The sequence below is a fragment of the Lotus japonicus genome, chromosome 3 (genome assembly GCF_012489685.1).
Source record: "Lotus japonicus ecotype B-129 chromosome 3, LjGifu_v1.2".
NCBI lineage: Eukaryota > Viridiplantae > Streptophyta > Magnoliopsida > Fabales > Fabaceae > Lotus > Lotus japonicus.
The window spans coordinates 43,444,475-43,456,886 of record NC_080043.1 but is presented as its reverse complement, the minus strand read 5'-3'; the positions used below and the strand labels follow the sequence as shown (position 1 = coordinate 43,456,886).

The following is a 12,412-nucleotide window of genomic DNA, read 5'->3' as shown; positions in this document are numbered from 1 at the left end:
CCACTTCAGATCTGTCAAAATTGACCTCCTCTTCCAGCTCACGCTGGACTTGAGGCATGGCATCATCCACTATGAGCTCATCCCCAGTCGTTTTGACTTTCTTAGTGCTCCGAGCCATTTGATCCAGTTCTTCCGGCGTCGAATTCCGCAAATCTCCACTTGTTTTCCCAACCCTAGCAGAGCCGCTAGGTGACGTCATTTTACCGTTCTGTCTGTCTTTAATTTTGAACATGATATGTCAATCACCTAAAAGAATGAATGCTAAATTTCGAACTCAATCAATAGTCTCTTAGAACAATTGGAAAGATTACATTACTGATTATTCCACAAGTACCTGTGATGTCTGGTTGGTTGTGATAACTAATTGTACCGTAACACATGCTTACTAACGAATTTCTACCAGTAAATCTACCAGCTGACACTTATTACCACATTTATGTCTGCAATATACCAAACCCTCTCTTTGAATTTCTCAAGTGTACTTGCTTCAACTGAGTAAAAGCCAATGGTGCTTTAAGTTCTGCCAAAAAAAGGGAAACTTGTTAGCTCAAGACCCAGGAACAATACCAGGACTTGGATTTTGTTGCATCTTAGCAAGAGAGTAATGAAAGAATTATTAAGTCATCTCATATGATGTTTGAGATTGTAATGTTTAATTGTTTATATTGTCAGAATCTTGAAGTATAAAATTGATTATGTACCTATACTATCATATCATCAAGTTTACGCTGCAAAAACATAAAAATTTTAAATTAAAATTGACTATAATAATCCCCGACTCAATATGCTTATTATTACCTAAGAAATGTGGTCATTTATTATTGACTCCAGCCTATAAAGTGAATAGAAAGGCAAAACCATATTATCAACTTTAAGACACCTAAACAGTTTATAAATTTGTAACATTCAGAGTCTTGATGTATTAAGTCTTACCAAAAATGGCTGAAATTTGATGGAAATGTAACCAAAATGAAACAACCGTGCTATATTTCCCAAAGTTACATTTCCATTTGGCTATCAAACAAGAGCCTAACCTTTGTTAATCGACTTGATGATATGGCTATCCATTTGTTAAAAGGTCGGGCCTCCAAACTGAAGAATTTCCAGTGTGCCCCATCATCGAGCTGAATTTAACCAGATCCTCCTCAAATACCCAATGATACCGAATATTTTTCACCTCCAAATGCAAACCTTGGGGTTGTTGAGACGAGATAAACAATTCCACACTGTCCTCATAAAATCTTTCAATTCTTATAATACTATTAATGAATACTTCCATAGTGAAAAATTGTAGCAACAAGTGATTTGATTCAACTGTGATCAGATCTTTTGTTATATTCAACGGAAAATAGTAGTGTCTCTTATGTTTATCATATTCAAAAGTGGACCAAACACAACCCTCTTCACACCATGCACCACCCAAATTAGTAGGATCATCATGTGCCAGCAATATTGCACAGCAGGCAACTCCTATGCAATTTTCATCATGTATATAGGGAGTAAAACCCATGCTAACTGAATCACCCGCTTTTTGTTCGCTAAACCACCTTGGAATTTCCGTTCCGCGAATAACAATGCTAATCTGACCGTGGAAAAGATAGGACTGCATTTGCACCTGATATCAGAAAAAATTGTTATGTACATTGTTCATATGCACATTAAAAGAGAGACATGGAAAGGAAGGATATGCAGTAGGCACCTCAAGGAGTTGTATCATCCATGAAAAAGCCATGATATAACATTGCTCTAACTCAATCAAATTGGGGCAGTTGAAGATATATAATCCTGCTACATAGTCATCGAAAGATGCTTTGCTTCTTACTGGGAGCTCTGGCAAATACATCAGCTGCTTACAGTGTTCCAGCTTCAACACTAGAAGTTTGGAAAGTTCCTTCATGCCAGAAGGTAGTGCAACAAAATTATTTCCCCCCAAATCTAGCCGTATTAGAGAATGTAACCAGCCAATAGCATCAGGGATTTGAAGTAGATTGCAGAAACTTAGGTCAAGCTCTTCCAAACATAGGAAATGAGGCAAAGATGGAAACAATAAACCAATTGATTCCTCATGCCTTTCCAAATAAAAACAATGCAAAAGGGACTTTAGAATTTTGAGGATGTAGGATGTTGGCTGATGTTTGATACCAGTTCCATTTATTTCAAGTATCTTCACATGATCAACATGCCTTGGTTCCCTTAATAGCTGGTTCTGGAATAACTTTGAGCAGCCAGAGAGAAGTAGTTGGTTGAGAGAACTGAGACCAAAAATGATGTTGGGAATACTGACTAGGTTTTCACAATATCTCAAGTTTAAATAAACAAGCTTTGTCAGAATTCCAATGGAAGGATCGATCTGCACAAGTTTTATACATCCTTCAAGAGAGAGGAACTCAAGATTTGGTATCTCCCTAAAATTCGGCAATTTAATAAGATTTTTGGAGTAAGAAAGATTAAGTAATCTCAAATGGTGTAGACCCTGCAAAGAAGCATCAATAAAATGAGTCAAATTAGTTATCTGATTTAAGACTTATATTCATTATTTAATTAACTCAAGAGAAAGAGTGAACAACATAATATCATACCTTGTGATATTTATTAATTTAAATAAAATTAAAAAATAAAAATAGTAATTTAAAGTACCTTTGGCTCTTTCCATAGTTGTTTAATGCTGCTCCTACAGAGGTACAACTCAACAAGTTTATCCGGTTCAAAATTTGGTGGCAAATACTGGAAAGGATAATCATCCCAATCAAGGTATTGTAATTCACTTGAAAGGCAATTGAGGCTTTCTGAAAATTTCAATCTTACGGTCCTAAGTATGAGCAACTTAAGGCAAATCATTTTTGAGAAAGTATCAGCCCTCATTGTCTTCGGAAACTCTACCGAACTTTCACAACCTATGGCTTCAAGATTTTCTGCTGCCTAGAGTATTGCAAAGAAAAAAAAAAGACTTTTTTAAATTATAGAATATAGAAATACGTTGTTATAGAATCAATTAAAATATATTTTACCATATTTTCTTGCAAAACAATGTAGAGATCATTGCAGTCCCATAGTCTGCTCCACTTTCTTGGTCCTTTTGGTGATTTTTCTCGAACTATACTTCTGCCCAGCTCTATCAACAAGTCATGCATTTCAATAGTCTCAGATTCATTAATTGTGACAAGTGATTTATCAATGAGAACTTTTATACCAATTTTAGGATGAAAGCCACGAATATCTAGAATATTCTCCACATTTTCCCTTAAATTTCCATGAAAAAAACATGAAATATCTAAAAATATTTCCTTTTCTGAATCCTCCAATGCATCAAAGCTAATTCGAAGCACGTCCATTATATCCTTTTTCGGATTTTCTCTCAGCCTAACCAATGCGCCTCTCCATTCAGAAACATCTAGGCCAAACAAAAATGAACCCAATACTTTAATTGCTAATGGGAGGCCATTAGCATATGATAGTGCCTCATTTGTCAAGTCAATGTAATCCCTCATTGTATCATCACATTTGAAAGCTTTTCTACAAAACAATTGAAGAGCATCTCGATAATTCAAGAGTTGAACAGTGTAAACTTTATCCACTTGATACTCTTGCAAGATATGTTCATCCCTAGAAATTATAATGATTCTACTTCCTCCACCCAGGCAATGTTTGATAGCCAATTTGTCCAGCTGTTTCGCTTCATCAACATTATCAAGAACTATGAGGACCTTTTTGTGGCGTAACCTTGTTTGAATAAAATTAGACGTCTTGATAGAATTGTACAACGGAAGATTTTCCCCATTTAAAGTTTGACTAAGAATTTGCTTTTGTGCCTCAATTGGACCATCAATTTGACCATGGTCGCCAAAAAGTTTACTTATATCATCAATAAAGCACGATGCATCAAATTGATTAGAGATTCTGCAATATAAACTAGCGGCCAATGTTGACTTCCCTATTCCACCCATGCCACTAATTCCTACAACTTTCACATCAGCATTTGAGTCTAAAACCAAAATATTTTCTAATTCTTCCACTTGTGACTGCATCCCAACTGTGTCATTTGGTGTAGTTGAAAAGTTGTGACTCAATATGCTTGTTACTTCTTTAACAATTTCTCCAATCTCTCCATGTTGTGCCCTAAGAGATCAAGGACAAAAACACCAACCCATTATAAAAAAAAATGATAGAAAATTATTGTATTGTGGCTAAAAAGAAAGAGACGTGACCTTTAGAGAAGCCACATGATTGGCAAAGATGTGTGGCCAAGTTTTGCCACACCAAGACAAAAATCATGTGCCTGGAATTTCATGAACTCTGGCTATAAATGGCCATGCCCAATGCCTCATGAGGACACCCCAAGATCAACTGTGAGTTGTCTCCTTAATCGCTTATTCTCTTGTTCAAATAGTGTGAGTGAAATATTAGAGTGTGTGAGAGAGACATGAGTGAGTGATATTGGGTGTAATTAGGTTTTGGGAACAGAGTGAAACACTGAGTGAAATTTTAATTTCTTTTATCATAGTGGAATTATTCTGTTGCTCTTTAGCCGTGGACGTAGGCAAATTGTTAAACCACGTTAAATTCTCGGTGTCATATTTTCTCCATTACTTTAATTTTTCCATGGGACTTCTGCTCCAACAAATTGGTATCAAAGCTCTTCGAAGCTAAGCTGCAAGATCTACAAGAAAATTCTTAGTATGTTTTGTGGTTGCAGCATTGTCTGATCTTCCACACCATACAATAATTGTTCTTGTTATTGGAAAATATAGTCGTGTGAAAATGCATGTCTAGGAAAGTTTCGGCTAAGGAAAGACTCGTTACTTAAGTTCGTCTGTTAAAGACTCACCTCTCTTTCCTGGAAACTTACCTATATATTGTATTTTCACGAACTAAAACATTGTTCCAGTATATGATCATCATGGTGAGTGCGAAATTTGATTTGGAGAAAGTGATTTCAACCTCTAGAAAATGAAGATGAAAGCTCTGTTGGTTCATCCAGACTTGGGCAAAGCCTTGTAAGGTAGAGGGAAGTTTCCGCAGAGTCTAACTGAGGATGAGAAGGATGAAATCCTGGATAAAGCACATAGCGCAATTTTCCTGTGCTTGGGAGATGAAGTTCTACGGGAAGTGTCTAATGAAACTTCAACAGCTTCATTATGGTTGAAGCTGGAAAGTCTGTACATGACAAAGTCACTCACCAATAGGGTGTATTTGAAGAAAAGAATATATACTCTTCAAATGCAGGAACGAAAACCCATGAAAGATCATCTGGATGAATTTAATAGAGTTATTCTTGATCTAAAGAATATCGATGTTAAAATTGATGATGAAGATCAAGCAATTCTCCTACTATGTTCCCTTACAAATTCTTACGAGCACTTCATTGTCACCATGATTCATGGTCAAGAAAATCTTACGTAAGATGAAGTCAACGCTGCGCCGCACTAGAAAGAACTGAAGAAAAGAATATCGGATTCAAGATTTGAAGGCTCTGGTGAAGGTCTCTTTGATAGAGGTAGAGTAGAGAGATGAAATCAAAATGATGGAAGAGGGAGATCTAGGTCTAAATTCAAAGTAAAACCTAGAAAATATAAAAGCTTTCACTATCACAAGGAAGGGCACATTAGAAAGAATTGACCAGAGCGCAAAGGCAAGGAAAATATTTTTGAATCTAGAGATGTTGTTGTAGTAGATGGCTATGATAGTGTCAGAGAACATGACTCAAAAGATGAATGGATACTTGATTATGGAGGCTCATACCACATGTGTCCTAATAAGGATTGGTTTTCCACTTACCAGCCCTTCGATGGAGGCAAGGTCCTTCTGGGAAATAATGCTCTTTGTAAGGTCGTCGGCATTGGCACAATTAGAATCAAAATGATCGATGGAATCGTGAGAACATTGACATATGTAAGGCATGTTCCAGAATTGAAGAAAAAATTGATTTCCTTGGAACTTGAGATTCCAAAAGTTATAGCTATAGAGGTGAAGGGAGCTATAAGAATATCTAAAGGCGTTATGGTGGTGATGAAGGGAAAGAAAGAGAATAGTCTCTACGTGCTTCAAGGAAGCACAATCACATGTATTGTTGCGGTCTCCTCAATAGAAGATTCAGATGTCACCAAGTTATGGCATATGAGAATGGGGCATGTTAGTGAAATAGGTCTAGCCGAGTTGAGCAAGCAAGGATTGTTGTGCGGTCGGAAAGTTAGACTTCTGTGAACACTGCAAATTTGGGACGGATGAACAGAAATTTACTTGAAAGAATCAGGTGTATGTTGTCAAATGCTAGATTGCCAAATGTATTTTGGGATGAAGTTGTTGATCAAGTAACCAGCTGTATTTGGTTGCCCTGCAAAATACTTTTTCTCATATCAAACGGCCATTGGTCTCAAAATCCCCATAAGAAATGTGGTGAGGCACTCCTGCAAATTATGAGAAATTGAGAATATTTGGTTGCCCTGTTTATGTTCATATCAAAGAAGGAAAACTCTATGCAAGAGCATTGAAATGCATTTTTCTTGGATATCCAGACAGTGTTAAAGGATATAACCCTGTCAGACTGATAAAATCTAGGCTTGTTAATAGCTCACTATAGGGGTGCAATAGAGCTATAGCATAGCGCCCTGAGGGTTCACCGCTACTCCACCATTCACCGCTATTTGACGCTATTGTCCGCTATGGCGCTCAAAATAGCTTTTTTGGGGCTTGCCGCTATGCTACGCTATCCGACATTAACAACCCTAATAAAATCTCCTCAAAAGTATGGCTATACTGACCTGGTGTCGTACGCTCTAAATATTGCTAATAATAAACCTCAGTCTTACGGAGAAGCTGTCAACAACAGTGAAGTTTCTCAATGGATTGCTGCCATAACGGAGGAAATTGAATCTCTTCATTAGAATCGTACTTGGGTTCTTGTTGAAAAGCCAAAGGCTTAGAACATTTTTAGATGCAAATGGGTCTTCAAGAAGAAGGAAGGAATCTGTGGAGTTGAAGATGCAAGATGTAAAGCACGATTAGTTGCTAAAGGTTTTATCTCCTATGATAAACATAGCTCTATTCGCATCCTAATAGCCATTGTATCTCAATTTGATCTACAACTTGAGCAGCTAGATGTCAAGACAACATTCTTGCATGGTGAGCTGGAAGAACTAATCTGCAGGAAGCAGCCTGAGGGATTTGAAGTCCGAGGGGAAGGAAGATCATGTCTGCTTTTTGAAGAAATCTTTATTTGGCCTCAACAGTCTCCCAGACAAGTGGTACAAGAGGTTTCACACCTTCATGCTTGAAAATGGCTATTGCAGAAGTGAGCTTGGTGTGTCTACTACAAGAAGCTTGCAGATAAGTAATTCATTTACTTACTCTTTTATGTAAATAACATGTTGATCGCATGTAAGAACATGTCTGAAATAAGAACTTAAAAGCTCAATTGAGCTTGGAGTTTGAAATGAAGAACTTAGGAGCTGCAAGGAAAATTCTGGGAATGGAGCTTCACATGGATAGAAGAGCAAGGACGCTCTTTCTATCGCAAAAGAAGTGCATTGAGAAAGTACTTGAACAATTTGCCATGCAAAATGTTAAACCTGTAACTACACCATTGGCGACTCACTCATTTCAAACTTTCGACAGCCTTGGGTCCACAAACTGAGAGTGAAAAGAAGATGTCAAATGTACCTTGCGCTAGGGCAGTTAGCAGTCTCATGTATGTCATGGTGTGCACTAGCCCAGATATTGCACAAGCAGTAAGCATGGTAAGAAAGTATATGGCAAGTCCTGACAAAATTCACTAGAAAGCTATGAAGTGGATTATGCGCTACCTGAAAAGTACCACAGGTATAGGGTTGTTATATGGAAATGTCAAAGATGTCAGGAGAAAGATCAAAGGATACGTTGACTCAGACTATGCCGAAGATCTGGATAAGCGAAGATCACTCACTAGATATGTCTTTACACTGTGTGGTTGTACTATTAGTTGGAAAGCAACTTTACAGTAAATTGTTGCTTTGTCTACAACTGAAGCGGAGTACATCACAGTAACAGAAGTTGTAAAGGAAGGCATGTGGGAGAAGGGTCTAATTGAAGAGTAGGGTATACAACCGGAAGAAACAACCATCTACTACAATAGTCAAAGTGTTATACATAATACATCTGACGAAGAATCCAATGTATCATGAAAGAACTAAGCATATTGATGTTAGGATGCACTTTATCAGAGATATCGTTGAGAAAGGAATGGTTAGAGTTGAGAAGATACCCACTGCAGAAAACCTGGTAGACATGAAGACAAAGCTAGTCCCGACAGCCAAGTTCAAACATTGTATGGACTGGATTAGAGTTCTGAAATTCTAACGGGCATGAAGGAGAGCAGCAGAAGGAAAGCTATGATAGTCTTTTAGCCAAGATGGAGATTTATTATATTGTGGCTAAAAGGAAAGAGACATGGCATTTAGAGAAGCCACATGATTGGCAAATATGTGTGGCCAAGTTTTTGCCACACCAAGAAAAAAATCATGTGGCTGGAATTTCATGAACTTTGGCTATAAATAGCCATGCCCAATGCCTCATGAGGACGCACCAAAATCAACTGTGAGTTGTCTCCTCAATCTCTTATTCTCTTGTTCTAATAGTGTGAGTGATATATTAGAGTGTGTGAGAGAGACTTGACTGAGAGTGGTATTGGGTGTAATTGCATTTTGTGAAGTGACTGAAACACTGAGTGAATTTGTAATTAATTCTCTTTTATCATAGTGGAATTTTTCTGTGGCTATTCAGTCGTGAATGTAGGCAATGTGTCGAACAACGTTAAATTATTGGTTTCATATTTTCTCCATTACTTTATTTTCTCAATGGGACTTCCGCTCTAATAAAATACCCAAATTGCAGCAAAATGCTTTTGTATGGCAACAAAATATCAATTAATAGCAGGAAAATAACTAAAAGTGCTGATAAGCTACTGGAATAAAAAAAAAAAAAAAAAGAGATTACTTACTTATTGCTGATATCCCAACCAGAGAGACTAGCTACTTGTGATAGAGCTTCCCTCCATGTTTGAATCATCTCTATATGATCTTTGAATCTTTCTTCATGCTTCACGAAGGCTTTTTCATAATTTCCACTTTGTCTTCTCACATCAGATGGATTCACATCATAGAAAATAGGCAGAACTTTTTGTCCTTGTACGTTAATGCAATCAGCAATCTTTGCAAGTTCTTGCAAGCACCATTTGGAAGAAGCATAATTTTTTGAGAAGACCACAATCAAAATTTGGGATTCTTCAATTGCTTGTAGAAGCTCAGTGGATATATCTCCTCCTTTTGTGAGCTTTATGTCATCCTTGAATATAACAAAGCATTTTTCATAAAGAGCGCCAAAAAGATGATCAGTGAAGTTGTTTCTAGTGTCTTCACCTCTAAAACTTAGAAACACGTCATATTTCCATATAGTTTGAGATGAAGAGCTGCTTTGGATTTGCTTGCAATCCATATTTACTAAAGAAGACTAAGGACATTGTTTAGAAATGGAGAAATTGTGGGAAATGTATAGAAAGCATCTTCTGAATAAGAAGGCAACTACGTCGAAGAGGTGTTGAAACTTCAAATAAATTGACTTGTAATAAACTACTTGCATTTATGATTTATGACTTTTTTGCAGTTTTTTCTGTATCCGCGTTCCTCATTCTGTGACCGCCTCCTTCATTCACAAATTCTATAAACGCGTCTGACAATAATTTACAGTATAATACTTTTTTTTCATTTTGAGTCAATTTTCTTTTTCAGACAATAATGTACAGTATGATATTTTGAGACAATAATTTACAGTATGATATTTTTTATATCATATAAGTATAATATATAGATCAACGGCCACTGGAATATTCTAACTTAAGAAAGGTGAAAAACAATATAACTTTATGAAGGAATTGTATTGCGTGAATATTATTGATGAGCAAACACTCTATTTATATAATCACATAGTTGACTAATAATAAAAGCTAAGCAAATCTAAACCTGATTACATGCCTAATTATGTAGCTAAATAAATAAAGAATATTCTACCCTAATATTCTATTATATTCTAACACACCCCCGCAGTCGAAGCTGGAGGTTCACGATGCTGAGACTGGAGTGAAAATCATCATAAAGAACCTGAGGTAGGCCGTTGGGGAAAATAAAATACCCTTCAAACTTGAAAGCGGCCGGAGAAAACTTCGGGTGACCTGAAGAGGAACCACTGTTGGCGTAAGGAACAACCGTTGGCGTCGGAGAGCCGGGATCGGAGTGATCTGCCATAAGATGGAGTAGGAAAAATAAAATACATAAACTGTTTTTTTTTTCGGATTGCCTTGGTGAACCGAGCGGTCCGGTTCAAGGACTAGGAAACCTAGGCAAACCGGGTTCCCTGGAGTTGGGCTGGAACGGGGGTCGAGCCTGTTTGGCTACGACCCGGATCTCAGCACGCGTCGGATCTGGGGCGCGGGATGGACATTTTGGAGGGCCAAGAACGTTGATCCGCACACGGAGGCGCAAAATCTGGCGGCGGTGTGCGGCCGTAGGGACGCCGGACGCGAGAGAGAACGCCGGTAGGGAGGAAGGAGCGGCGTTGGGTTGCTGTGGCGCGATGTTGACTGGTGGCTGGTAGCACACGGGTCTGGTGCGGATTGCGTTGTGGGAACGCAGATGAAGGAGATGGCATCGAGGAGGCCGGGTGAGAGGATGGCGGGCCGGTGGCGCAGGCGACGCAGGTCGACAGACACAGAGGAGGAGTGGGCCGGCGGAGCTTGCAAGAGAAACCGTTGGTATGACAGAACGTGAACGGATCTGGGCAAGCGAACACGGCGTGCAATGCACGTGTATGGTGTTGCGGCGGCGACTGCACAAGTGGTAGGCAGCTGTGACGGCTGTGGGAAGGTAAAAGGAAGGAGAAAGGAACGGATCGGGTGCGGATTCGTTGCTTTTCTTTTTTTTTTTTTGAGGGAAGAAGAAGAAGAGAAGAAGGTGAGGGAGAAACTAAAAATAAATAAAATAAAAAAGGCGGCGGCAGCGCTCTACTCCAAGAGTAGAGAGCGGCGGCGGCTCAATCACGGCAATGATTGCAAGTGAGAGCGAGCGACGGCGCTCTAAGAGTAGAGGGCGGCGGCTGCGGCTCAAGCTGCGGCACTCTAAGAGTAGAGTGCGGCGGAGGCTCGATCACAGCAAGGGCCGCGCATGTGAGAGCAGCGGCGATGGCGGCGCTCTAAGGATAGAGGGCGGCGGCTTTAGCGCGCGGCAGCACGTTCAGGAGAAGGTGCGGCGGCGGCGGCCAAAACAAAAAAAAACAATAAAAACAAAAGAAAAATAAAAACTAAGGCTAGGTCATAGGATCGGAACTAGCTTTTGATACCATGAAGGAATTGTATTCCGTGAATATTATTGATGAGCAAACACTCTATTTATACAATCACATAGTTGACTAATAATAAAAGCTAAACAAATCTAAACATGATTACATGCCTAATTACATAGCTAAATAAATAAAGAATATTCTACCCTAATATTCTATTATATTCTAACACTTTATACAATTTTTTCAACTTTATAAGCTGGTGTACTTATTCGAAAATTTCTCCTTTATTTTTAACGTGTCACACGTACTTGATGGGAAATTCAACACAAATAACAATAACAACTCTAACAAAGCAATGCACAGCGGATAATAATTTCACCAACTTGCTGAATCTGTGAGGAGCAACAACAAATAATGCAGCAACTAAAAATCACAAACAAAGAGACACCAAGATTTTTAACGTGGTAAAAACCTTCTCAATGTGAGAAGGAAAACATCCACGGGACCAAGCCAGTAATAGAGCTCCACTATAATCAAATCAGGTTACAAGAGAGTCTTAATACATAGCACAATTCGTGCACAACAATGGCCAAGCAACTAAGCAACAAGTATGAAATAGAGAACCAAGAAAACCAGAAAAACCAGATTTTGCAGCTACTGTCCGACGCAGTTTTCTCCCAACACATGAACATCTCGCCGATCACACCGTTCAGATTGAAGAACCACGAGTCACGAACCTGCTGTCCAAATTTCAGCCCGATCGGACGGTGAACGAAGGCGTGGTGGCAGATCTAAAAACGCTGCTCAGACTTTGTGCGAAAATCCTTTTTCTTCTCTTCTCTCTCACTTTTCTCTTTGCTTCTCTTGCCAAATTAGACCTCTCTCTCAACCCTAGCTGACCCCTCTCCACTTGTTTAAGTGAGACAAAGTGGGCTTACATATTTGGGCCTTTCTCCACATAGGAAGGGAGCCCAAAACCCCAACAAATCTCCCCCTCACAACTATGTGGAGAGAACCGCCAAACCGGCGATCTCACAGCAAGTTTCAAACTTGCTTCTCGGTAATGCCTTTGTCATCATATCAGCACCATCATCATCTGTATGAACTT

At 38.8% G+C, this 12,412-nt stretch overlaps 1 protein-coding gene across 1 annotated transcript; it reads right to left on the bottom strand.

Annotated features, from left to right (window-relative positions):
• Window positions 1–279: 279 nt before the first annotated feature.
• On the bottom strand, window positions 280–9,722 carry LOC130742891 (disease resistance protein RUN1-like). The gene is made up of 6 exons (XM_057594991.1): window positions 8,972–9,722; window positions 3,009–4,116; window positions 2,638–2,919; window positions 1,700–2,473; window positions 1,035–1,615; window positions 280–520 (listed from the first exon to the last, which is right to left on the bottom strand). The coding sequence occupies exons 1-5, from the start codon at window positions 9,463–9,465 to the stop codon at window positions 1,061–1,063; spliced, it is 3,213 nt and encodes a 1,070-aa protein (XP_057450974.1). The 5' UTR covers window positions 9,466–9,722; the 3' UTR covers window positions 280–520; window positions 1,035–1,060.
• Window positions 9,723–12,412: the final 2,690 nt, after the last annotated feature.

Coding starts and splice junctions, on each gene's coding strand:
- LOC130742891 (XM_057594991.1), bottom strand. CDS start 9,465: ATGGATTGCAAGCAAATCCAAAGCAGCTCTTCATCTCAAACTATATGG. Junction 4,117..8,971: donor GGTTGGGATATCAGCAATAA/GTAAGTAATCTC, acceptor TTGATCTCTTAG/GGCACAACATGGAGAGATTG. Junction 2,920..3,008: donor TTGTTTTGCAAGAAAATATG/GTAAAATATATT, acceptor GCAATACTCTAG/GCAGCAGAAAATCTTGAAGC.